The following is a 27,915-nucleotide window of genomic DNA, read 5'->3' on the forward strand; positions in this document are numbered from 1 at the left end:
CCAACCCACTCATGCCAAGGTCCCCTATCCCCTACCTATAGTATAGGAAAAGTAAGACAGCATTTTTATAATATATCTTTAATATCAAACAGTTTGTCTATAGTTGCTAGTTCCGTTAAAAAATGAGCTTCAAAAAATTAATCAGTGTTAATCTACTGAACACCATAAATTGTGTTCAACTTTGAGAAAAGAGCCATAATTTTCTGGTATAAATTATCTACAAAACCCAATATAAACATAAGCTCTCTTCAGACTAGCTTGACATATTAGGCAAAAATTGCAGTCATGTAAGCAACGTAGGTGCTCTAGAGTTCATTTCCATTTACACATTGCTGCTCCTGTAGCCTGGCCTTGCGCAGTGTTTCCAATTGTTTTGCTCTTAGCCACCTCTCTCGTGAAAGAGTTGTTTGCCCAGCACTTAGAGAAAGGAACCTGCAGGCAAGAAGCACAAATGAGAAAGATTCCTTGTAGTAGGAGAGGCTATAAATTTTTCTAGCTGCCTAATATTTCTTACTGTGTAACTGTAATTATCAAAACCTCTTTTGTATTCTAATGAAAACATTATAAAAACAAAATGAGAAATTAAAGCCACAAACAAAATAAAGCTATACAGTGGTACCCCGGGATACGAATGCGCCAGGATACGAAATTTCCGGGTTACGAAATAAATTTACTTAAAAAAACTGTTCCGCGTTGCGAAAGTTTTTTCGGGTTACGAAAAAACTTTTGGTGCTTTTCGGCGCGATTTCGCACCAAAAAGCGGCTTTCACTATTAGCGCCTATGGGCATTTCGGCTAGCGAAAGTTTCCGGGTTACGAAAGCGGCGGCGGAACGAATTAATTTCGTAACCCGGGGGACCACTGTACTAGAAATTACAGACCAATAAAGCAGGGGTGAGAAGCTGTAAATTGCCACATTTGTGCACAGTTTTCAGGCACAAATCACACCCAAAATATTTGTACAATTTTGGGGGGAGGTGGGGGGGCAGGTTATTTCCACAAAGAATTTAAATAACAAATAATGTAAACCTTCAGACAAACTATCAAATACCTGCTATTTGTGCATACTAATGTTTAAAGTGTCTGAATTCCTAACATTGGCGGCAGAGGGGGAGGGCAACTCTATAATTAATGCCACTAAATAAAAATAATGTTCTAAGCAGCCACTGAGCCAGAATCTGAACAGGGAAACTAATTTCTTTGTTATGTGACTTCATATTGACTCTAACATATGGTGACCAAATCATAGGCTTTTCTTGGCAAGATTCATTTAGAGGTGGTTTGCTACTGCCATCCTTTAATGAAGAGAATGTGATTTGCCCATGGCAACCCTAACTAGCTACAGGTCAAAGGGGAAGAAAGATAGAGGAGGAACAGCATTTCCTAAGGTATGTTGGACCCATTTAAGGCTTTACAATCAATACTCCAGCTTGAATAAGGTAGGCATTGCAATATAAAACCATTCCTACTTCATATATAATGCAGTGAGCACTGCATTTTAGTACCATTTTCAGGACATGGTGCAGAGAGCAGCAGTATGTCCAGCCAGTTGTTGGAATACAACTCACATCAGCACCAGTGAGTCTGGCCAATGGAAGGGAATCATACTTTGGCCAATCTTGGCACAAAGAATACAAACAAGGCATCTCCTGCCACAAAAGAAATAATGTGGAAAAGGGACTTCTTGATATACATATCTGCAACCTGAACATCCAACACAAAATTTTGGTTCAGGTGTACTGCTATAATCCTTTAATGAAACTAAGTCTGTACACCACAGAATTTTACTGAGTTCAAGCACTTAATAGTACAGCTGGCTTACTGAACTCAGTCATTCTAAACAAAACTTGCTTGTAAGTAAGGTCAGGTAGAATAACTCAGTTTTCATTTAACAGATTCCACGAAAGTGTATTCACCAGATGTCCCTTTAATTTAGTTCTGTGCAGCAGCCATAACCTGCTCACCATCTAGTTTACAAACAGAATCCAGCTGTCTGCCAAAGAAGAAACCCTCATGCTCAAAAGGTGGAAAAGACATGAACGACTACCTAAAAGGAAATAGAGGGAAATAAATACACCATATGGGGAAGAAGGTCCATGAAGAGACACTTAAAGGCCTGACATGATCTCTGGGGTAAGTGATTCTTATGTTCAGTCTATTAATCTGCATTTGCACTTCTTACCTTGCTACAAGGAGAGTTCGGTGAAGATCATCTGCTGTGATACTCTCAGGGTCATTTTTACGCATTTCCACAAAATCATCTTCTACTGCCTGTACCAAGATTGGTTTCATTAACTACTCAGATAAGTTTAAACTATCTCAACAGAGGCTACAATGCAAGTTACTTTACTTGTTTAATCACAGTTTTTGAGCATGTTTAAAAAAAACATACCCTTTCCCAAGTACAACAACCTTTTAGGACTTTACCATTGGTTGGAATGCTGTGCTATATATATATAAAGAAAAAAACCTACTGAGAGATTATAGGTTCTAGTCTATACACTGGAACAATGTTTTACTTCCACATATCTTAACAGCTCCTTTAATGTCTAAGGGAGGATTTTATAAGGAACTTCGCTTTCTGGAGAACATTATTGCAAATTGCATTCTCCCCACTACAAGAAGATTACACCAATTTCATTTCATTTCTCAATAGATACTGCCTACTTACTCCAGGTGGTACAGTGCATTTTCTCCTAATACTGAACAAAAACCTAACTGGTTCTAAGCAAGTACTCTTTTTTTAAAGAGAGGCATAGGCAGAACTAGTGGCCATTTGAAATTCAGTATAAGAGCATATAGTATTAAAAATCTAAATAATCAATCTGGACCATCTCTTATGGTTAGATAAAGGAACTAATTAAGTTTAGAGGTGTTTTACAAAATGCCACTATTTATGAGAAATGACAGTTTACAGCAATGGTTATTCCCAACCTGAATTCTGAGTCATAGCATGGATACTAGCAAGGAAGACTCTATGTACCTTTGTCACTTCGTCAGATATACTGTAATCAAGCAGTCTCAGCAAACTTAAGTAAATCCGGAATTTGTTGAGAACGGATGGCAGCACTGCTGTGAGAAGGCTGTTCATGTATTCCTCCATGTTAGGGGGAATGAGCTGTGGCTGCAGCTGAACCTGACAGTCTGACTGTGGAAAGAAATTACAGACCATCATTCATCTTTTCACTTAATTATCTCTATGCAGAAGAGATATACATGGCTTGTGTACAGCAACAAAACACAAAGAGGATGAAGAATTTTTTTTTATCAGGCCCCCAACAGTGTATTGTTCCAGGGTTCTGTCTCAAACCTCAAATCTCTGTACAAGAGGAGGGACCAAAGGACTCGAGTCTAAATTTTGTAGCAGAAATGGTTTTGTTTCTTCTCTATCTCCAAATGCAACAGCATATGTAGCAACAATAGATAAGAACATAAAGATATCTTAAAATTTATGCACTCCTACTCATATACTGCTCCAGCATTTCCCTTTCATTTTAAAAGTAAAATGTCAAGTCATAAAAATTGTAATAATTAATTAAAGGCTGTAACAAATTAACATACAGCACGCTAGTAGGATACTGTGCTATTTTTTAATTACAAAGTTATAACGTAAATGAGGCCTCTCTCCAAGTTCAGCATTGCCGTACCGGTAGGAGTGATCTGCCCTCTGATGTGATAAGGACATTAATGTTGCATGGGAATTCCATCTGGTGGTAACTAAAGTCATAATCCACCTTCTGCCAAGTTATCAGGTGACCCAGTGCTGTCACATTGTGCACACCTAAGGAGACAAAGAGAAGAAATATTTTGATTTCAGAGCAAGACCGTCAGTTTTTATAAGATGAAAACATAAAATTATCCGCTAACAGGGATAGTTCTTTATGCACAGTGTATTAGTATCTATGCAGAAACCCTCTCCTTAAAACTACAAGAAAAACACAAAAATCTTATTTGGGATATCAAATGAAATTAGGAAGGTGTCCCAATATCACTCTAAACTGAAAAAAGACACTACAGAGTTATTTTCAGTTGTAGGAACTAGTTATCTAAAAAAGTGCTGAAATGTATGTAAGTCAAAATCTTAATGGGAGGTTAAGGTTAGTTTAATTTAGATAACATGCAGGTTTCCCACAGCAGCTCACACACCGAATACTGTAAATCAACTTATCAAAATATGACATTTAGGGAAAAAAGGGTTTTATGCAAAAGAAACACATTAAATACATTCAAATAAGACAAACTCTTCAACAAACAAAGGTGAATTCTTACAATTAGAAAATCTTGTTTTGTTCCCGTAATGTATTACGTCTACACAATGTCACAGGGCCAAAAACTAAACCCCACTGCTAGCACTAATCTTATCATCCTTCAAAGGGTTTACAGCAGCCAACTTTAAATACAGTTCACATGGGACAAGGACTTTTCGCCAGGCAAGGTGATTCACATGTATCTTCCTTTGGCAGTAAAAAAATGCTGCAGAGTGAAAATGATGACAAATTTTCTACCTTGCCTTACCCTGAATGCTCATCACTACTAAAAGCCTTGCTGCAGGGTTCTATGTACATTCTTCTCCAGGTGTTTATTGCTAAAAATCCCAATGTCTTGTGCCCCATTTTTTTCCCATGTGAAAAGAAATTAAGCTGAAGTGCTGTGCTATTCATTTGCTGGACAAAAAGTGTACATACTAGGTGCTACTGTATCAGTCCTATCACCTGGAAGAGACAACAGTAACAGTGCTGCAGCACTCATTATGATCTCAGAAATGAACGTACTATTGTCTGTATGCAAAGGGATCTTATAGTACCTTTGAGACTAACTGAAATAAAGGAGCTGGTAGCATGAGCTTTCAGACTTCAGGCTTCTTCCTCAAATGCATGAGGAGAATGAGCCATCATTTAGTAGCAAACTGCATATAAATGGCTCTGAGATGCATGATAAAAATTCCATAAAGAAGCAAAGCACATCATTTCCTGAGAACCCCCAAACCCTCTAGAGCAGATTTTCAAGGGAGCAGATGAGGTTGTAAAGTAGGAAGCCACATTCCATCAATGTCAACTGTGTTCCGTTCATGGAAGGAAAGTTAGGATCGAGGCCAATGGAGGGAACAGTGGTCTCATTGACATCTCAGGGAAAAAAATCCAAATAGAATTGTTGACTTCAGAAAATATACATGGTAAAAAATGCACCAGGCAGGATTTTAATTTTTCCTTTTAATTTAAGGTATGAATGTTTTTATAGTGTCAAGTTGCCACCTGTGTGAAGAAGCAGTGAGGATGGGCATCAACTGCATATATCACTTAAAACAAAACTAAAGACTAACAAGAAACAAAAAATCAATTCAGTTGGGACTATCAAACTGGCAGTGAAATGACAGGCTGGTACCAGTTAATTAAATGTTCAGTAACAGCACCCCAACTGTGAAGTGTCCTCCTGAGGGAGGTGAGATTGACTCCTTACTTATTTAATTTTTGATGGTCAGCATAGACTTAGATTTTCTTCTCTTTTAATGAATGTCATTGCCATATCATACTGTATAGTTTAGAAATTTAATGTTACTTGTGTTTTTTTATTTTATGAGTAATTCTGGGGTCCTGGTAAATATTTAAAAGTGAGACTTATAATGAACTAAATACTAAATTGAGAATCTCCAGTCTGATGAGAAAAATGTGTCAACAGTGAAATAATTAAACAGTACAACAGGCACAACCATCATTTTATTTTCTCTTTTAAACATACTTTAACAGAAAAGTCTTGTACTGGGATAATGCATAAATACTAACCTCTCGTGTCAAGCTGTCCTTGCTCAAGCAAAGTCTCATCTATGACAAGCGAGGTATTGCTTGCCAGCTGTAGCACTCCACTAACCAAACGATTAGCTGTGTAGTCCTTGTGTGGGTTAAATTGCAATTGGTTCATGTTCTCTATGGTCATTTGCAGGCGATAGGACTGCCAAGAAAAATGAAAGTTTTGAGTTATCAGCTAGAAAATGCCCCAACAGACAATGAGCCTATTATATTTCACTAAACCAACAGAGATAACTGATGTGTGAAAAAGCTATTCCAAAAGAGAGGATCAAATAGCTGCAAACAGCCATTTTGTAGCCACTCCTTCATTATTTTGGGAAAACAAATCTCTATTCTAATATTAGTAATTAGTAAACAAAATCTGAATGTTAATATATCAAGATTTTGTGCCAGCAATGTGTAATGGTTTAAGTGTGGGACTAGGACTCCAGGAGACGAGGATCTGAATCCCTGCTTAGCCATGAAACTGCATGGGAGACCTTGGGCAAGTCATACTCTCAGTCTCAGTGGAAGATAAAGACAAACCCTCTCTGAAAAATCTTGCCAAGACACTCCATGATTGATTCTCCTTAGGGTTATGATAGGTCAGAAATGCCTTAAAGGGACAGACAACAATAACAACTGTTTGGGCAATGTTTTAAATTAGTTTTTTGTGGGTTTTTAGGGCTATGTGGCCATGTTCTAGAAGAGTTTCTGCCTGACATTTCACCAGCAGGAAGAAACTCTTCTAGAACATGGCCACATAGCCCCAAAACCCCACAAAAAACTATGGATGCTGGCCATGAAAGCCTTCGACTTCACAATGTTTAAAAAGACAGAAAGCTCTGTAAACTTAACCAGTTTGAGACATACATGCTCTGTTGTACTCAAGATGTCACATTGTTCAAGGACAGTTATACTGTTATGTAATTAATTGTATTACTCCCAAACATGTTATAAAATTCTTTAGACACTAACTTTTGCCTCTCTATAGTGGTGTAGCCCCCTTACCATGATCTAGAAATTAAAAATAGTGTCCTAGAAGCCAGATATATGGAGTAGTAACAGGTAGCAAAACCTTAAAATGGTGACTGTTCCCTTGGGGGGGGGGAGGCAATTTTGCCATGTTTTTGTCCCCAGCTGGTTATTCTACAGCCAAGAGGGCTTTTTTCAAGACTAGAAATAATTCCTGCTTACTTTGTTTTGTGAAAAGGCTTCTCTCTTGGGCCTAGAACATGGCAAAATGACCTCCTCATTTTGAGTAATTAGCAGAAAAGGCTAGTGGGCTATATGTCTGTGCATACATGCATGTGTGCAGCCCATGGACCTCAGCCCATTCTCCTCTACACCCATGTACCCAATCACCATGGAAGCGGGGTACAAATAATTGATTTATTTATTAACTTATATCTTGCCTTTCTCCTGGTATGGGGCCCAGCTAAGTTTCATGCACTAGAACAGAAATGTTGTAGGGAAGCAGATATCTGTCCTTTTTAGGTATGCGTCCAGCATCTTCAGCAAAATATCCAGTATAGGTAACTAATATAGAAAAAATATATACAGCTGAACTAGTGCATAATAATTTATATTAATAATCATAGAATTGCAATTCTTACTGCAGGAACAAGTTGTTGAATAATACGGTATATATGCTCTGTGAAGACACTGTTTCTTGGACAGCCACTTAAATTGACTGTGAATTTTCCCAGAGGAAGGACATCTCTTCTTGCATAGCTAGATAATAAACAAAAAAGAAGTTCAGCACCCAAGGGCTGTTAACAGTGATCATTAAAAGTTACTGGCACCTTCATGATTTTTTCATGTTTTTGGCTGCTATCCAAATACCTCAAAGCCACAGAATATTTAAAAACTAAACTCAACTCTGAAAACTTAACCAGTTTGAGACTTCTGTATATTATTAATGTTTTCAGCTTTATATAAGGATTACGTGGGTCAATTATCTCTACAAAGGCAAAAGACATTCCAGCTATGGAAATACAAAATCCCTACTAAAATTGCCCACTCTCTTTTTATACTGAATACAGAAGGGAAAACGCTCCTTGTCTCACAGCCCGCTTTGTTACTTTGCAGAAGATAGGAAATGAATGGGACATTCCATACCTTCTGTGACAGCTTGATTGCCATCAGGTAAATGCTTCAAAAGAAGGCTGATTTTAAAAATATTTCAATCATATTCCCAGTGTTTTCAAATAATTAGGAAATTTAAGATGTATCTGAAAAGCTGCTGGGAAACTACATCACAACTCTATGCACTTGAAATGCTTAACGTATGTGGAAAGTAATATAAAATACTTCTCACACAGAAAATGATCTATTGTGAAGTTAAAATTTACATTTATATGTTACCATCAAACATTTCAACCTACAGCTAGATTACTTAGAAACAACAGCATTCAAGTATAAAGTACTAAACAGTGTTGCTTGCTTGCATTTTTTTTACCCAAAGAATTTCATCTTTCTGTATAGTAAAACGAAATCAAATAAGAACACACTGTAGCACTTATGAGATCGAGTGAAAAGCATTTGTAGTGTAAGCTTTTATAAACTCAGTCATTGATGTAATGAATCTGATGAAGTAGACACAATCTATGAAAGCTTATGCCAGTACTGCAGCCACTCATAAACCACAAGGGTCTACTCAGCCTTGCATCCTTCTGAGGCTGCTAAAATGAGTAAAATGATGGGGGCAATTAGCTTACAGTTGTAAACCACTTAGAGACTGCTCAGTGCGGTAAGAAGCAGTATATAAATAAAGCTGCTATTGCATTATGCTACAAATTTCTTGCAGTTACTCTCAAGGTGGTACAAGACTCCTTTGTATGTTTTTACAAGAATCTGCGTAACACATATGACATTCAGACCTGCAAGACTGGAACAGCCTGATGATGAGGTAATTGCCATTTTGGACTCCTGAAAAGAACATCCAATTTGCTAAATGCACTATACATATTGCACTTTAACATGCTGGTGTAACTATCTTTGATTGAAAAACAAGATGGATTAGGAATTTAGTCTTCAGAAAGTGCAGGGGTGGTTTTCACCAATTTCCTCCTCCTGATGCAGTCCCCACTGCCACCTTCTCCATTGTTCTTCACGGTCCACCAGTCTTCCAAAGACTACTTGGTGGGGGCGGGGCACATAGTAGATTGCAAGGGGTGGGGGAATTAGCAAAGATCACCTCTCTTCTACTTGTGGAAATGCTCCCCTTAATTCAAAACCTTATGTAGTCAGAAAGCCCCTCTCAATTTACAGAATGTCTGGAAATATTATCAACATATGACTTTCTTACACTGTGGAGATGAGATGCAATATAAGGTATTCAGCAGCCAGGCTGTCTCCTAAGAAGGCATGAGTGAGGAATCCAAGTAACTCTGCTCTGACTGGTGACAGTTCAGACATAAAGCTAGAAATGACTAACAAAGATAAGAATAGGCAGGAGTCAGAACCATCATATCATTGGTATTAAATATGACTCTTTAATGCAGTTAAATGTACTCAGCAGAAAAGCAAGTAGTCTTACTCCAGATTTGCCTACTTGAGTCTTGAAACAATGTTCTTTGTTCACAGTTGGAGCAAATTTTCTCAGCATAGGACATTACTATTCCCATCATAGCTTCAAGCATAATCTCTTATTATATACTTCATATTATGACATAAACAAGGAATAGTGTAAGGATGCCACAAGGTACAAATATAGCTTGTAGTCAGCCATATATATGGCCCCATAAACACCTCTGAAATCCACTGCTGCTGTCAAAAGAAAAATATTGCTTGTTCAGATCTAGATATAAATCACTATCCAATATGTTCACAATTAGCTATGTGAAACAAACTCACACATGAAAGATATTCTAGATGCATCTAACTTCCTTGCACATAGCATTGTTGAAGAAAAAGAGCTGTGTGGCACCTGCAAATGCACCTCTCAATTCTATGCCACTGTTTTAAGTTAGGAATACAATTCAGCATCAATTGTTTTTAATGTCATATGAAATGAAGTATGCAGGAAGATGTCTGAAGGAGAGTGACGTAAGATGCTGAACAGTCTGGAAACCAAATACTGGGAGGAACAGCTGTGGGTGTTGGGTATATTTTAACAGCAATGTATCTTTTTAGGGTTTTGTGCACCATGTGTACATACACACAAACACCTCTTTGCACATTTCAATTCATTTGTTCATTTGAAAAACGAGAGTTGTTGATCAGAATCTCAGCTGTTGATCCATAGGATGGGTAATGCTTGTGCTTTTATACAGGCAAAGGCTTTATAGGGAAAAAAGACAAATGCAGCTTAGGTCACAGCTCTTAAATAAGCAAGCAATCATAATGCAATTTGTCAATAGAAAATGTGAGAGTCAAAAACAAAATAATAAAAATATTTAAAGGCATAGTTTTGTGTGTGAAATATAGATGCCCTCAAGGACTGATTTTTTGTGCAAGAGGAATTGGGAACAATAAACTCCAGTTAAACATTCAATTGTAATGAGCTAATCTTCCTCTTAATAGGTTAAATACTTACAGTTCTTGCTTTCCTCTTCATTAAGGCAGGCAGGCACCAATGGATTTATGTGCTGAAGTTTCTGTGCTAAAATCACATGGATTCTGGGAACTAATGAAGCTGGCGGACTATGAACTCTCTGTTCTTCCACTGTGTCCATACAATCCATAGATTCCACTGGAGATGATGAATTCTCTCTAGAAAATAAAAAGGCAAGCTTAGATATATTGTGTGCAATTTATACGGCCATCGATGATTATGTATTAGATCCACAGAGTAAGATTAAAACAAAATAAAAACCAAAAACCAAAATAAAATGCATCATGCAATTCAGAAGGGGGGAATCCTGTAGGCTTCAACCATGCAATGTCAAGCCAGGCTTGTCAGAAGCAAACTTTGTACTTCCCAGAATTACTATATTTGGGAGGAAAACCCAAGGAATGTAGGGGAAGATGATGTCTCCTGAACACCAGGCTACAGTACTTGGAGCCAAGGTGGAACACCAAGTGCCTGAAATGAAAACAGGAAAACTTGACTAGAAATTTTCCTCATGTTGCTGACAAACAACACAGCCAGGCTTCTAAAACAGTGAAGACACAATCATGCTTCATAAGGAACACTACATCTATTGAGAAAGTTGGTATCTTAGCAGCATGGTTTGTAATTAGGTTATAAAGAAAAGATGCTAATGCTCCTTGACAATATTTTACTGAAGTATAACATTTCAGAGTTGAAGTCTTAAAATAATTTCTGTATTTTAAAAATAACTAAATGAATTCACAACAGAACATTTAATCAGTATAATAGGAGATGGCCAAATTTTTATTTCCGTTTCATAAGGCACATCACAGAAGACAACCTTTTCCTGTGGCCTACTTAGCTTCTTACAATTTCATAAACAACAAATGAAAGCATTTCACTTAGGCAACAGCTGTCTCTCAGTAGATGCGGCATTGATGCTTGAAGCTCAATATGTCCAAAATAGAGCTTCTCCTTTTCCCACCTAAGTCTACTCTTCAATACTCCTTTTCTGTTTCTGTTGATGACATCTCTATTTGACCAATCCAGGAATCCCATAGTCTTGGTTTTATTTTTGACTCTTCTCTGTTGTGTATCCCCCAGATCCAGGCCACAGGCAAGGCCTGTGGATTCTTTCTCTACAATATTCCTAAAATTCATCCATTTCTCTCAGCCCCTACTGCTCTGGTCCATGCCCTAGTGGTCTCGCGATTAGATTATTGTAACCTCCTTCTAGCAGGGCTTCCTCTCTCACCTCGGTCCGTTGATTTCTGTCCTGCATTCACCTGCATGCATTATTACATCCGCTCGCCGCTTTGACCATGTTACTCCTCTATTATCATCCCTTCACTGGCTTCCCTTCCCCTTCCGTATTCAGTATAGGCTTTTGTTGTTGACTTTTAAGCTCTCCATGGGCTGGCCCCTCCTTATTTATTAGAACTTCTTTCTCCTGACATCCCTACTTGTACCTTCCGTTCTGGTAGTCAAGGTCTGCTATCCCAGCCTCGGATTTCCATCCCCCTGTCCCGGATTTGTCCCTTCTTGCTTGCTGCCCCTCACTCCTGGAACCTCCTTCCCCCATGAAAATGGGTCTTCACTTCTTTAACCAGTTTTAAAACTGAGTTGGAGACTATATTGTTCAGGAAAGCGTTCCCAGGCATTGTGTGATTGTTTATCCGTTTGTTATCTGATATTTGATTTGATATTTGATCTTTTTCATTTGTTGTCTGCTTATTTTTATCTAATTCTATCTTGTATTATTATCTATTGTTTTATATGTATTTTTAGAATGTATGCCATTGGCGGTTTCATTTTTACTGATTTTATTGTTTGTATGTACAGCACTGTGTAAATCTACAGAACTATATAAAGTATAATAATAATAGTAATGATGAATATATAAGAATCAAATAAAACAGATATAGCAGATTATGATAATTTTAATTTGATTCTTATTTGTGTAATGCCAGAAGAATTTTATCAGTACTATAAAAATGCTCTTTAATTTACATAATTGGCACTATTCTATTTGAAAATAATTTGCATTATGACTTCAAAACATATTTTATTTCCTTATAGTATAGCTATCAAAGCTAAATCCTACAATACTTTCCCTCTGTGTTACCCTGTGTTAACAGCAAGTACACAGCAAGATGCATACTGAAAGCTGATCTCACCAAATGGAAAGATGCCAAACCTGTTTGAGGTAGAGGGTAATGTTTGTTTTTAGCACTAGAACTTTTGTGCCAGCCAGCATCTTTGTGTTATGTATGTAAAGAAGTAGAGTGCAACTGCCCTGCATATCCAGTTAGTAAAATTAGAGTTTAGTTCACAACTGATCCTTCTAGTAATGACCTTTTCTATCATTCTATGAAGTAGTGCAAAATAATTTCATAAATGGAAACAGAGATACTGCTGTGGAAGCCCTGTCTCTAAGCAATTTTCAACACACACACACAAAAAGTAAAACACCCCAAATCTACCCACCAAATGCTTCATGGAGCAGCATTATCTATTAAGTCCCCACCTCCTTTATTTGTTTTCTCATTCATTCACTCAATTTGTACCCCACCTTTCTCCTGTCTGGGGATCCAAGGCAGTTTACAATAATTTAAAAGATAAGTTATAATGCCAAAAATTGCTCCACAATTATCCAAAATTCTTGGCAGTGAAAACAATGTTTAGGTTGGATTTTTGATTTGGCTGAAAGTCTAAGAGTAGGGCTCATCATATGGATAAAAATTAAGCCAAATGTTGGTTACCTACCCCTCGCCCCAATCTACACATGAGCCTACTAAAGAAGAAGAATTTAAGCCCAGACTTCCCAGACCAAAATCCAACTCCCCATCCATTATATTACAACATACCATATATACTTGACTATAAGTCAACCTCATGTATGTCAAGAACAGGTTTTGGAGCCAAAATTATGGATTTTGATAAGACCCATGGAAAAGTCGGGAGTAAAATTCAGGGGCAAGTAACAAAGGATGCATAGGATGAAGTAAAGGAAAACAATGCCAAAGAATTTACAAAATTCTGGCAGGCATAACTATTTGTGCTTATCCACAATGCTAGATGGATGAGAGAGTAGAGGGGGTCGGTGCTTATTTTAAATGCTCCCAGAAAAAAACTACATCCTTGCCTTTCACCACTCAAAGAGGGGGATGGTTGTGTAAATACTTACATACCTATATCCTCATGTACATGTACATATGTACTTATATACATTAATCTATGGATAAGTCTTTTGTGTCAATTTTTAACTAAAATTTCTAGACTTATACATGAGTATAGTCAGTAAATAAAGCTGGAACAATTAACTTACTTGGCCCCACTAATTTGTGGATTAACCCTAACTTTTACTTACACACACACACACATTTACAAATGCTTGTAAATTGGGATCTTACAACACTCAAATGTTACCTTTCATCGTTGTTCACTATGTTCAGAACAGGATCAACAGATAAAATCCCATACACCTCAAGAACATCATTCAACTTGAAGCTATCCCCGTTTTCATATATCTATCACAAAAAATAATATATATAAAGAGAAAAAATAGGTTATTGTAACATTTGCTTTATTACTCTGGTAATGATAATAATAATAATAATAACAATAATAATAATTTGTATCCCGCCTCTCCCTGTATTGGATGGCAATGAGCTTCAGGGACACATGCTACTTCCTGTGTTGTGTTTGAATAGAGACTGGAGTCACCTACTTTCTGATTACATCTACATCTTGGATAAACTGCTATTAAGCTTAACTATAGTTTATGGATATAAATTATAAAACCTCATACTTATTTTCTAATGTAACTCAAAAATGGCCCATAAAGAATCTATAATGTGGGACACGAAAGCAGCCTGAGCATACCAATTTTGTTATCTACAACGTCTATGTTCTAAAGCCCAAGGGTTCAGTAAATGTGGATGATTAGCTACCAAACATGTGATACCCTAAATTATTCCCCACAGATAAGACTGCCTGCAAAGCTATCCCTTGTGTTAATCCACAAAGTCTTGTTAAGCTTTTTTTTGTTTTATTTTTTAAAAGATTTAAGCAAACAGGTTGTAAAGCAAACCTTTTATTATCTTCCTCATGCCCCACCAACTGGGTTAAAGGGATGGACCTCTGGCAAATGGACTTAGAATTCCCCAGCTGGGCATATTAAGATGTTCATGCAAGCATGGTGGGCATGTGGGGCAACAAGTCAGCACTGCCCTTCCTTGCAGTTTAGGATAACATGTAAATATCATTCACTACTACGCTAACTTACTATGTATTAGATTAATCACATATAGAACCTTGTATGATGACCAGGAGAAAGAGGATTAAGCCAGGAATGAAAACAGGTACCTATTTTTGGGCCCTTCCCCAATTCAGTGGTGGGGCAGCAACCCCCCCAAACAAAAATCAGTGGAAGAAAAATATTTTACTTCTAAAACAAAACAAAACAAAACTTTTCCATTAAAAAAAAAAAAAGCATGCTCCTTACATGCAATGTTTTAAAGTAGAAGTCCTTGTTTAAAGGTCTTTTTTCTACCCTGGCATTGAATTTCAGCCGCAGAACAGTAGGCTGTGAAGCCCCCAGTGGGCACTGCAGGTGATTTTAATTCTGAAGTGTCTGTGTATGTGAATACAATTGCAGTTACACAGAATAATTATTTCTTAGTGTCCTGAACTGTAATGATACAAACTTGAGTGATAAGATTTAAGGATCTGATAAAGCTGTTTTGTATCTCATTTATCTATCAGCTTTGTAATGTAGATATGTATAAGAGAAAGAAGTTGGTAGCATGAAGAAGTAGGATCTATTCTACGAAAGCTCATGCTACCAACTTCTTCTTTCAGTTAGTCTCAAAGATGCTGCAAGATCCTATTGCATATTGGATATTAATAGTTATGTTTATTACCTTCACAAGACATGCAGGGCCTTTTTCTCCTGGCAGTGGAAAATTTAAGTCTAGTGGAGGTGAACAGTTTAAGGAGATCATCTGATGTCTCACCGAAGCTTCTGTTTCTAATCGCTTTGGCTCTCCATTACCATGGATATCAGGGACATTTCCTACAAGAAGAAGAACAAAAAAAATTCAAAAATCTGCAAACCTAAATGTTGCAATGAAAGCTTCCTGATTTCGAAATAAGTTTTAATAATACATTTAACGACAAAAGACTTAAGCAAAACAAAGTAAATGTGTAGCAAGTGAAGGTTTGGACTTATTTTTCTTTTAAGGGACAGAAATAGGCTTTACTTTCAAGAATGTTAAATATCACACATGAAGGTTAAAACATGTGGTAGGCATAAATTGTATAGCAGAAAACCCTGTAGTATGAAATTTTGATGCATATACACATCCTTTACAGTTGAGTGTCATTGCCTTGTATTATCAAATTAGTACTCGTCCATCAGCTACAGTGTTAATATTGCAATGCAATAATTATGGAGTTGACCCCAAACTTAAGTAAAACACAATCTCAAAAAGTATCCCAAAAGAGAAATTTTGAGGACTGGCTTGAATATAAAGCACTAGCAGAAGGTAAATTAAAGGGTGAAGGGCGGGGCATAAATACCATAAAAAATAAAAATAAAAATTTCATCATCATCACCTCCTCCTCCTCTACTACCACCACTAGGCATTACTTCCTAAGTCTCTCCTGAGTGTTAGGCAAACCCCTGAATGAACTGAGTTGGTACAGTTCAATCTATTGCAGGCCCAACAGGAGAGGTTTTTGAAAGTCTGCTGCAGAGAAGACTTTTTTCTGCTATTGCTTCTCATGATTCAATGAACATGAAATATATTTGTAAACTAACTCTCCATCTGGTAAATAAAACCTTATGCATAGGCATGAATACCAGACAGCCAGTTTTCACCTCATAGTTCAGTTATGAAGCAAACGACACAACAGATTAAACAATTCACATGTATAGCATAGCTGAAGACCATCAAATTCAGTGTTCTATTTTCATCTGTCGTTGGCCAGATGCCTACAGGAAAACTAGGAGCAGGTCATAAAGGTGATAGCCTCAGTTCTTTCTCTCTCTGCAGCATCCAATGCTCAATGCTATCCTCCCTCCATTTAACTTTAATTGCTAATTAAAAAGTCCATCTTCCATGAATTTGTCTAACTTAATCTCCTTCTGACTCTTAAGAATCTTTGGTTTTGCACAGAATATGATAACATTTCACAGAAAACCAGGCAAAATGTGCCTGAGAATAATAAAATTGCAAATTAAGTCCTACAAGTCCTACCCTATTACTTTTGGGCCAATCTTGTGGCTGCGGCTGAAGTTTTATCCAAGCACATTTGCAATACCTTCAGGCTAACAGCACATCTAAACTATTGAAGTCACAGTCCTTATGTGGTACAGAATCCCTGTGCTGATTTCACTCTAATCATTCTCAAAATCAAGGAAAGGAAAACAGCACAGCTGAGCTAATAGTTTAAAGTATAGAGGTCAGAATTCTCTATCAGCTACTTAGTAGTTAAGTATACTCAATGCAGTAACCTCTCCGGGCCTGACCTACCTCCCAAACCTGATGGAATTGTCATTCACCTGTATTTCTACTTCTCTTTCCCATGAAGCTGATTCCTGGTAAAGTAGGTTGGAGGGCTGAGGTTGTTACCATCATGGCAAGAGTGTCACAATTGTGACTAAGGTTGGATCCACACTGCAGAAATAATCTGGTTCAACACTGCTTTAACTGCCCTAGCTCAAGGCTATGGAATTCTGGGAATTGTAGTTTGTTGTGGCCCCAGAGCACAGCCACAACAAACTACAATTCCCAGATTTCCATAGCCTTGAGCCAAGTTGTTGGATTATTTTTGCAGTGTGGATCCAGCCTAAGTAGCCATCATGAATACAGATCAGTTATCTAGAGCTACTCATCTGTAACTGTTCTGTATTCACAACTGTTGCTTGGTCACAACTGTGAAACTTTTTCCACTATTGTAACCTCTCCAACCTACTGTATCAGCTGCACTGGGGAGCAAGAAGTCCAAACTGCTGGTGATCAGAGCATGGATGAATGATATTTATGTCAGGTTTTGGGAGGATGGGGCTGCACAGGTTATTTAAGTATACCTAACTAGCTGATAAGAGAATGGCGGCTAGACTTTTCTAAGTTCCCAAAGCATACCACTTCAGTACATTTGGATGTACTGTCCAGGGGTTCCCAATCCTTTTGACTTGCAGAGCCCTTATTTTTTTGCAGAGCCCCTAAGAGACCTACCCTAAGTCTGACAAGTTTTGGAGTACATATAAGAATATATTCTTTAATTTCATTCAGTTTCTATTTCTTTCATTTTTTGGAGTGGCCGCAGAGCACCTTGAAAGCGCCTAAGGACTCCTCAGAGCACAGGCTGGAAACCCCTGCAGTGTATACTAATCCTAGAAAATGTTTTTAAAAAGAAATACATCATTGTTAATTGATACCCAGATTTTCTCCTCTCTGTTTAGATGGGTGCAATTCCATATCTTCATCTTCCTCATAACTCCTTTTGTGGCGACTTGGTGTATAAGATGTCGAAGGACAAACCCGAGCTTGACTTGCACTGGTATAGGCGTAAATTTTAAGTTAAGAATAATAGCATATTTACTAATATAATAATGATAATGATAATAATATGATCATTCACAATATGATGGGCTATTTTGATTGGATTTAAATTTTTAAAGCAACAGATTGAACAACACTCTTTTTTCAAGAGAATTATGTGAAGGAAGTAAGAAAAGGCAACAGATCTTTATCATATATCCTTCAGCACAAGGTAAAAGTACATACTGTCTTTTCATGTAAAATAATATTTTTTTTCTTTTGAGTGGTTTTGCAGAAAAGAGGATTCAACAAAAGAAAAGGTGTACACAAATCAAGATAGACCCTAACCACGTGAATGGGGAGGGAACATGAGTTAGCCCCCATGATTTACGATTCTCCATCCCTGAATTAAAATTTTAAACAGATAATGCAGAATGTATCATCATTTACACTCCATATCTAAAAGGTTAACAGAAGCCCTTTGTAACGGTTGCTAAACTGCCTCACATGAATTCATTTCTCTACTAAGTACCTTCTCTAACTTACTGACATAATTCTTTTCATTTGCTTTTATCTATTTTTTGCATAATTCTTTCGTCTTCTGCAGGGCAACATCATCTAGCTGGATCAAAAACTTCAACTTGAGAAATGAACTGCAACTATAGCATCCATTCCACACCAGGATAATTAGTAATTACTCTACATGCTTTCATGAGCATGTCTTGGACCTGAGAATGTTATTCAAAACTGCTTTCTTCCTCAAGAACTTTGGTCTACATTGTACAATAAATTATACAGAATTCACCAAAGAAACAGTGATTGTTCTTGGACAACCACCGGGTAGAACTCTAATTTTCAGATGACGTAATCAAAACTATTTGGAAATGAAAGGTTTAATTAAAATAGAAAGGTGTACTGTACACAAATACTTTGCAGCGGTATTCAAGGGAGAATAATTCTGCCCTTACACAACTCAGAAGAAACAATCTCAGACTTTGTTTCATCACCAGTATGGCACATTCTAACCCACAAATGATAAAGGATGTGTATTGCTATCACCTTCACTCTCTTTTTAAAAATATACTAGTATATTACATAGGGAAAAAATGCCAAAAAGGATATTTCTTTCACCCATGCTGATTCTCCAGGCACTGGAACACAGTAAAAAGTCTGTCTGTCTGCAGTGACTATTTGTTTAGGGTTTAGGTCTATTTCTTGGTGAGGCTAGAATAGAGTAAGTGATGTTATACAATATTAGACTACATTAAAATGTTTATAAGAAGTACTTCAAAAGGTAAATATGTTAAGTTCCTATAACAAAGAACAATAACATGAAACATCTAAGATCCACAGGCCATTCCCTCCTTGAACCTATTCCAAGGAAATAATCTCTGTCTAATGAGAAATCTCTTATTCGGTTCCTGTAGATATTTATATGATAATAATTAGATTATATTTTGAATTCTTCTTGGTGTAGTTTTGCTTCAGTAGGGAAAATGTATATAGTGACATTCCATTTTGCAATTTAGAAGCAATAAATCCTGGTCTTTCAGTAATAATCGTCAAGCCATGGTAGATGCTCGTGATCATTGTAAATAATAAAACAAAATATAGTTTTCTCTTACGGTGATTCTAATTTTAAAAACCCACAAAAAGGTCTTATGACACCTTAAATAGCAAGGTTTAAATCCAGCAAGGGTTATCTGTTGGCAGAACTGCTTCCATCAATGGCTGTGACAGTGAGGCCCCTACTACAACCCTCACTGTACCTCAAAGAACCATCCCAGAGGTATGGGAAACCCTCTAGATCCAGCGTTTGGATAGCTGCAACAGATGGAGAGGAAAGGAAGGGGAAGAATGTTTTGTTGCACGAGAACAGCAAAAGACTGGATTTAGACTTAACTAGTTCATTTAGCTTCATAGGTAAAAGCCTACTTCAGACATCTTACAAAGCATGCTTTTGTCCATGAAAGCTTACGCCACTAGGAGCTTTTCGATTTTGTAGTTAACAGATCAGCAATGCTGCTCTTCTAGAATGTAGACATCAACAAGACTTTTCTATGGAGGAAAAGTGGAAATAGATTTACTACTAGAGACACCAAGAGGGAGCTGCAACTGGAATCCCTGACAGATAGTCTGATTTCTCTCTCACATGAACACTGGGTTATCTAATACAGGGTACAGGCACAACCAAGTACACTGCTAAGTATTGTAGGTATTACCTGGAACCAACCTTTTTGCCACTGACACACTTGGCTAAAGGAAGGTTGTTAATATTCACAATGACACAGACGTTCTCTGGAGTGAGCAGAGGACATTTTGTTAAGGGACTGTTGTGAAGAACAGTCCACTAGCAGGATGTCCTCTGCCCCTACAGAAGTCATCTTTCATATTATTGTTTGAATGAATGTCTTTCAAAAGGTTGTTTCTTTAAAGCATGGAAAGGCACACACTAGGGGTAAATTTCTTATGAGATCTATTTCTTTTAAATTTTTAATGAAAATATTAACAAATATCTATATTTTTAAAATCTGCTATATATTAACTCAGATATCAATGTATAAAATAACAAAAATAATGAAAACTCTATTTGATTTATAGCCATGAGTTTCATATCTACTTACTGAACATTCTGCTATATCTCTATATTTTCCAAAATGCAAAACCTGATAAAAAAGAAAATTCAAGATTACTGATGTATTCTCGACATACCAATTTCTATACTTATAATAGCCTATAGTGTCTCTTTTATGCTTGTGCTCAAACTAGTGTTTAATTAGCAGTATGATACATATCTCAAAATCCAAATCCAAGTAAATTTGTCAAAAATTTAATATCTCTTCTCTCTGTCCCCACAGCAATTTAATATGGAAAAAATGTGGCCTGTGCTTCCATTATTATTATTATTATTATTATTATTATTATTATTATTATTATTATTAAAAAACCATTCTTATGGCTAAAACAGTGTTGTGATTGTCCAGTTAATAATGATGGTTTGTAGCCATACTGAACTCAAAGGTCAAGGAGTGTAAAGAGGCTACATCACAATCTTCAAATATATTTATAATATTTCTTTATCATCTCCCAGCCCACAAATACCCTAGAGGCAGTGCAGATGTAAAAACCAATTAAAATAATACAAACAAACATTTTAAAAACACATTAAATACTTTTCAAACATTTAATGCCATGCAGGATAGCACTGTTTGGCTTCCTGTAAGAAATTTAAGAGAGATGGGGCCAGCCTATCTTCCTTCAGTACACAGTTGAGGTTCAGCTACACAGAAAGCCCTGTTACATGTACCCACCAACCCAACTTCATGATGCATTGGGGCACTCAACAGGGCTTCTTCAGAAGATCTCAAATTTCTGGCAGGCCCATATGGAAGTAAGCAATCTGTCATATATCCTGGCCCTGAGTCATTTAGGGCTTTGGGAGTCAACACTAGCACCTTGAATTGAGCTCAGAAGCAAATTGGAAGTCAGTGCATTCTTGCATGAAAACCTGACATCCGTCTGGCTGCTGCATTTTGCAGTAGTGGCAGCTTCTGAAAACTTTCATGGGCAGTCCCACATCGAGTGCATTACAGTAGTCTAATTGAGAGGTAACTAAAGTATGAACCACTCTCCAAGAAAGAGCACAACTAGCAGACAAGCCAAAGCTGAGCAAAAGCACTCTTGGCCACCTCAGCAACCTGGCTTTCCAGGAGCAGCACTGGGTCCAAGAGCACCCCCAAGCTATAAATCTGATCTTTCAGAGAAGACCAATCCCATCCAGAATTGATTGCAATTCCAATCCCAAATTGGTTTCCCTACTGACCAGCAGCACTTCCATCTTGTCTGGATTAAGCCTGTCTATTCACCCATATCCAATCCTTTACTGTATCCAGACAAGATTCAGTATTACCCTGGCTTCCTTGGTATCAGTTGTAAAGGAGACATAAAGCTTGGTATTATCAGCATACTGATAACACACAATCTCAAAGCTCCAGAAGACTTCTGAAAGCAGCTTCATGTAGTTGTTGGAAAACACAGGGACAGTATTGACTCCTAAGGAACTCATAGGCTAATGGTAGTAGGAGGGAATCTATAACAGTGACATGACAAGATCAGTGAAATTTCAAATTGACCGTACTCCAATTTTTCGCTCAGTCCCCAGAATATAACTCTTTCCCTCACTGCCATCTTCTCCTGTGTTAGCTTCCCTTATGTTCTCTTCCAAGAACATGGTTTTATACGTATAACATCTTATTTTGAGCTCATTGCTTTCCATCTAACATCTTGGTACTTTGTTTAAAGATCAGAGTATAAATATTATCTTTGTGCTAGCCAAAGAACAAGGGGTTGATGGGTGGCTTCATGGATTGCAAAAGTGGATTTGAGGGTTATAGTTTCCCATGGCTGCTGTACATGCAAGAGGGTTTCGGGGCAAGAGGAGAAACACTGAGCTTTTGCAAAAGCAGTGACATGTTGCTCCTGTAAAAGCCTCATGTAAAATGAGAGCAATAAGCAACGACCTGGGAGAGAGTGTAGATGGTGCCACCTACAAATAATATCTAACTAGTGCAGGCACCTGTGGAATACAGACACTATAAACATACATAAGTGTAGACAACTATGAAAGAGAAGGTAGAAAGGACTGTAATCAAGAAAGCCCACTCACACGGGATTTAGTCTGGATGTCAACTGTTTCATAAACATTCATATAAAATTCAGGATCAAACATATCTTGAACCATACAGCGGAATTTCACTAAACTATTGGGCTTTAGATAATGTAGAGGGACATCATTCAATGAAGGTACCTATAAAAAAAGAAGAAAGAATAAACAAACAAACAAACAAACAAACAACCCATTTGAATCAAACAGAATTCACCTGCTATTCAGTAATTTATGCAATATTCAATGGAGATTTATATATGAAAAAAACCTGTGATAGCTAATTTACACTGCTTTGGAGCCAGATTTAGGAAATTATCAGACAGGGAAAAGGACGTCCTTGTTCTGTCCTTATGGCGCAATTGCGAAGGTTTTCATACAACATCATGCTTATCCTGTCATTGTCCTGTTATTGAAGTGGAATTGTCTTGTCATTTTGTATGGGAGTTTGCGTTAATACAATTCTACTTCAATGACAGAGAAATGACAGAATAAGTGTGACATCTACGAAATGCTTTTGTGCGATTGTGATAAGGACAGGATAAAGATCCCGTCTCCGTCTGATAATCTCCTTAGTGAGACAGAATATACTCACTGATTTATACTGCTAATGTGGCCTATATTCTATTGTAGGTCTCAATTAAAGTAGAACTAATGAATTAGTGGGAACTTCGTAAGTCATCATTTATGTAAATGTCACTGATATAAAGGAGCTTTAGTTTTAGGACTCACAACTGGATTCAAAAAACCATCATTTAATAAATCAGATACTTCCTTTCTAGATTTAGACCACTGACATATTGTGACACCTGGGGCAAGTCACATGGACTAATTTAACTCTGCTTTGATCTGTATAAGTTATGTGTTAGAATTGCAGAAGAACACTGCTTCAGCTATCATGCAATGCACTAAAACTATATTAATACAGTACAAATACTCCATCCTCTAATTCAATGTATGTCTTCCATTACAAGGGTCTAAATGTCCATTACTCAAATAATCTCCCAGACTACCAGGACACATGAAGCTGTGTTGTAACTACATTTGAGATGAATGTTTACTCATCAGAAAACTTGGATATTAAAATATTTTATTCTAAGATGTCATCAAATTATGTTCAAACAAACTGAATGCATCGAAAACACAGCTGTTGGGGGGTGGGGTGTAGTTATGACTACTTTTCTAAAATCTTTCTATGGTTTCATGCCTACTACCACCTACAGCATGCTTTATTCTAAACACGCAATTGCATATGACATCGTGTCTTATGTTTATCTTAGGGGATGAACTTAAGATATACATGTAGTAAATTTATTGCAATATATAAACACCAAGGATGAGCATCTGCACTAGGGCAGGGGACCATATTTTCTCCTGTGCCCTTTGCCACATCTTGACTGATCAGAAATGATATCACATCACTTCAAGTTTCATTTCTAGGCTGAAAAACGGCAGATTCTATTGGCTTTTTTTGTGTGGCATATGAGGCCATTGTGTACCTTCCCAACCCTTGGTATAGACCATTATGTATGCTACCTACACTCCACAGAGCAAGATCTCCACTGCTCAAGCTACAACCTGCTCAGGATACATTTGCACATATGCAGCTAACCTGCAGCTCTATTGCAAATAATAGGAAAGACTTGTAGGGAATTAAAGTACTCATCACCAACGTAATTTTACTTTCTCTGCTCCTCCCCCAAACATCTCCAATAGGGCTGACAAAAAACCTTACTAAGCACCATGTCTAATCCCACTTGAAATATCCTATTTACATTTCTGTGTCTATCGTTTGACCCACAATATAAGAAAGTCCTGTGACAGCTTGAGATCTCAGTCAACTTACTCTGGCTTCAGTGGAGCTAGATACAATTGTTTTTCTTTTCCCCTTCTCCTAACAAATATTTTTCAATACCTGCTATGGTTAAATTTCTTAGGTGTCTTAAAACCATTTCAGTAGTCTTTCCCAGACAATTTATTCAGTTTGTGAATTGCAATGTACAAGGATTTGGATAAGCTAGACTACGAAAGCATACCTGTGCGACTGAACTGAAAGTGCTCCCACTAATTAACTGAGGGGTGAGAGAGGACTATGTCCCTTGGCTTCCAAGGTTACTGCGTTCTCAACATTACTAATAGTAGGAAAACCGCAATCTTAGTGAACGTTGCTGAGAGATGTGAAGACACATTTATTTTCACATCCCCCACCTAACAACCTTCAGTCTCAGAAGGCAAGGAAGAGGAGTCTGAACTTTTCTACTGATGAGAGGTGTGTGTATGTGCAGAAACATATATCCTTCCTCCACTGATACTGTGGATCTGCACAGCTGTGCACACTGAACCACACTGTTATCGCCAAAGCAAAAGGACAGGACCACAAGATGTATATAAGCAAATTCAGTCTTACCCAATTAGTTGCATTGTTTTCTTTTAGCTTCTCTCTGAAATATTCAATTACTTTTCTTTCCCATTCAGGGTTTGGACTATCCTGAGCTAAAACAAAACAGAGAAAGTGAGCTGAAATGATGTGAAGTATACCAGCAGAACAACAACAGGGTTTAAACACCAATAATATGCAAATTCACTTGTTGCCTAATATAAAAAGAAAATGGACATAAAGCTCATCTTCTATTGGGATGCTCCACTACAGGATTAGATCTTGTGAGGCTTTGTTAGGATAGGATCGAATGTCTGCAAGACTAGCCAGTAATCTGACAACATTTTGAGTTGGTAGGCAGGTAGATAGGGGCTATATGGCAAAGTGGCAGTTATACCATATTGTGCCAAATACTAAACTTGCTTGCCCATCAGTAACTGTCTTCTCATTAGAAAAAGAACTGCGCATGTAGGACATCTACATCAAATTCCATATCCCTCTATGCTCTTTCATTTGTTCACAGGTAGTAGCATTTTCTGACCAATCTGCAATTCTGACATCTCTCTGTTTCTGCTGATCTGCTCTCCATTTTTGTAGTGATTAGGCTACTCTTAGGCAAGGAAGCCTTTGTAAACAGAAAAATTACTTCCCCATTCAAACCATCAGTAGGCTATAATAAAGCGTGCGCTCGGGCTGGACTTAGACATGTAATTATCCGTCCTAGTTATATTGGTATGAGGAAGAGAGTGCAAATAATTTGGAAAGCATTTAACCAAGAACATCTAATGGCAACGTTGGGAACGGTAACAACTTACATTTCTGGATGAAGGAACAGTACTGAAAATGTTGATTTTAAGCTATGCTTGGCACAAGCATCCTGAATACACATTTTAATATTTAGATATTGAATGGTTGTACTATCAGTAAACCCCAAGGGAAGGTTGCCGTAAATCAGAAATTACTTGAAGGCACACAGCAACAATAATATTTTTACCGAACTATATAAGTGACACTCCCAAATATGATCAATGTTTAGGTTGTATTTGCTGCCACACAGACACACAGTTAAAGCCAAAGAGGAAACAAGGAAAGAAATCACATTCTCCGATACACCGGGGGGGGGGGGGGGGCTCAGTGAATGTGGAAAACCCCCAAAACAAAACCCGCCAAGGCTATTCTTTTCCCTAAGTAAATTAACAGAGTAGAGCGATTGCTGTGTTGTCTCTAGTGTCCTCTGGGGGTAAATAACTTCTGTTTCATGGGGAAATATTTTACTCTGGGGACAGGCAGGCCCTGCACTTTCTCTCAGAGGCCGCCTTAACTGCCCTGGCTCAGTGCTAGGGAATCCTGGGAGTTGGAGTTTATTGTGGCACCAGAGCTCTCTCTGACAGAGAAGGCTGAATGGCTCACAAAACTACAGTTCCCAGGATTCCTAGCACTGAGCCAGGGCAGTTAAGGCGGTTTCAAACTGGAATATTTATTCCTGCACTTTAGGCTGCGACGTCCACACTGCAGAAACAATCCAGTTTTACCCCATTTTAACTGCCCTGGCTCAATGCTTCTAGGGAATCCTGGGAATTGTACTTTTATTGTGGCACCAGAGCTCTCTCTGACAGAGAAGGCTAAATGCGTGTACAGCACTGGGTAAATTTACAGCGCTTCATAAATAAAGGTTAATAATAATAATAATAATAATAATTGTGCCCCCCAAAACTACATTTCCCAGAATTCCCTAGCGTCGAGCTATTTTTTAAATCAATGCTATGGAATTCTGGGAATTACATTTTATTATTGCACCAGAGCTTTCTCCGAAAGAGAAGGCTCAATGCCTCCCAAAACTATATTTCCCAGAATTCCCTAACACTGAGCCAATTTTTTACTCAATGCTATGGAATTCTGGGAATTGCAGTTTACTGTGGCACCGGAGTTCTCTCTCTGACAGAGAAGAAAGCTAAATCTCTCACAAAACTATACAAGTTCCCATAGCATTGAGCCAGGGCAGTTAAAGCGGTGCAAAAGCGGGTTATTTCTGCAGTGTGGATGCAGCCCTGAGGCTTTAATCCCTTCCAGCCACGAAGCCCCCCTTTCCCTGCTCACCGAAGACGCCCTGGACGATGCTGAGGGGGCAGTTCAGCCAGTCCGCCACGCACGGCATCCTCGGGCCCTGGAAGGAGAGACAGAGCGGGGCTAAGCCTTGGTTCCCTGGGGCCTCTTCCTCTTCTCTCCTCAGCGAGGCTTGGCGGGAAAAAGGGAGCGGCAGTGACGCCACCGGCGCCATCTTAGCTCCGGGCGGAAAAAGGGGGCCGGGTGGAGGCTCGGAGGGACATGAAGCCAGGAAACGCGGAGCAGACTCCGTCGGCGCCATCTTAGCTCAAGGCAGAAAAGGGGGGCTGATGGAGACTGTCAGGGACACTAGGCGCTAGGAACGAAAAGCAAGAAGCGGCGATGATTCTGTCGGCGCCATCTTAACTCCGGGCAGAGGCTTTGGGGGACATTGGGCCAGGCAACGAGGAGCCGGAGGGGGAAGAAGCGGGGAAATGACTCCGTCGGCGCCATCTTAGCTCCGGGCAGAACAAGGGTGGGGTGGATGCTGTGAGGGACATTAAGCCAGGGAACGCGGAGTGGACTCCGGCGGCGCCATCTTAGTTCCGGGCGAAGGCTTCGAGGTTCTTTAGTCCAGGGAAAACGGAGCGGGAAGCGGAGGGTGATTCCGTCGGCGCCATCTTAGCTCCGGGCGGAAGGGGGCGAGTGGTGCCGGCGAGGGACATTAGGCTGGGAAACGCGGATCGGGAGACGTGGAGCTGAGGCCGTCATGGCTGCCTCCTCCTCGTCGACGTCCTCCTCCAGCGGCGGCACCAACCTGCTCTTCTCCTCGTCGGCCACGGAGTTCAACTTCACGGTGCCCTTCATCCCCGTCAGCCAGGCGCCTCCGCCGCCTCCCCCTGCCCCTGCCGCCGCCGGCTCCTCTGGGCCCCAGGGCCTCCTTCCCTCAGGTGAGAGCAACGG

The 27,915-nt window shown here is 38.6% G+C and overlaps 2 protein-coding genes across 5 annotated transcripts in view; one reads left to right on the top strand and one right to left on the bottom strand.

Moving 5' to 3' along the window:
• Nucleotides 1-62: 62 nt before the first annotated feature.
• On the bottom strand, nt 63-27,640 carry MCMBP (minichromosome maintenance complex binding protein). Of its 3 annotated transcripts, none has more exons than XR_016280065.1 (17): nt 27,007-27,640; nt 24,940-25,025; nt 22,536-22,676; nt 20,494-20,535; nt 18,992-19,093; nt 17,767-17,896; nt 15,245-15,396; nt 13,749-13,849; nt 10,323-10,498; nt 9,093-9,216; nt 7,399-7,516; nt 5,780-5,945; nt 3,647-3,780; nt 2,983-3,147; nt 2,182-2,270; nt 1,916-2,046; nt 348-432 (listed from the first exon to the last, which is right to left on the bottom strand). XR_016280065.1 is itself a non-coding variant. In XM_089510050.1 (16 exons), the coding sequence occupies exons 1-16, from the start codon at nt 27,272-27,274 to the stop codon at nt 306-308; spliced, it is 2,121 nt and encodes a 706-aa protein (XP_089366176.1). In that variant the 5' UTR covers nt 27,275-27,636; the 3' UTR covers nt 63-305. The 3 variants fall into 3 exon arrangements, 1 of the variants encoding a protein (XP_089366176.1); XR_016280066.1 differs by having other exon boundaries at nt 366-432; nt 1,964-2,046; XM_089510050.1 differs by lacking the exon at nt 1,916-2,046 and having other exon boundaries at nt 63-432; nt 27,007-27,636.
• The window catches only part of SEC23IP (SEC23 interacting protein), a 41,746-nt gene continuing 41,457 nt past the window's right edge, over nt 27,627-27,915 (top strand). Inside the window, exon 1 of one of the 2 annotated variants that reach the window (XM_089510049.1) lies at nt 27,627-27,902. In XM_089510049.1, coding sequence (XP_089366175.1) covers nt 27,722-27,902 — 181 coding nt within the window. In that variant the 5' untranslated portion in view covers nt 27,627-27,721. The remainder of the gene's footprint in view (nt 27,903-27,915) is intronic. The other variant, XM_089510048.1, reaches the window with a different exon arrangement.

This window comes from Sceloporus occidentalis, unplaced genomic scaffold (assembly GCF_023333645.1).
Source record: "Sceloporus occidentalis isolate IW3139 unplaced genomic scaffold, rSceOcc1.0.p SCAF_2, whole genome shotgun sequence".
Taxonomy (NCBI): domain Eukaryota; kingdom Metazoa; phylum Chordata; class Lepidosauria; order Squamata; family Phrynosomatidae; genus Sceloporus; species Sceloporus occidentalis.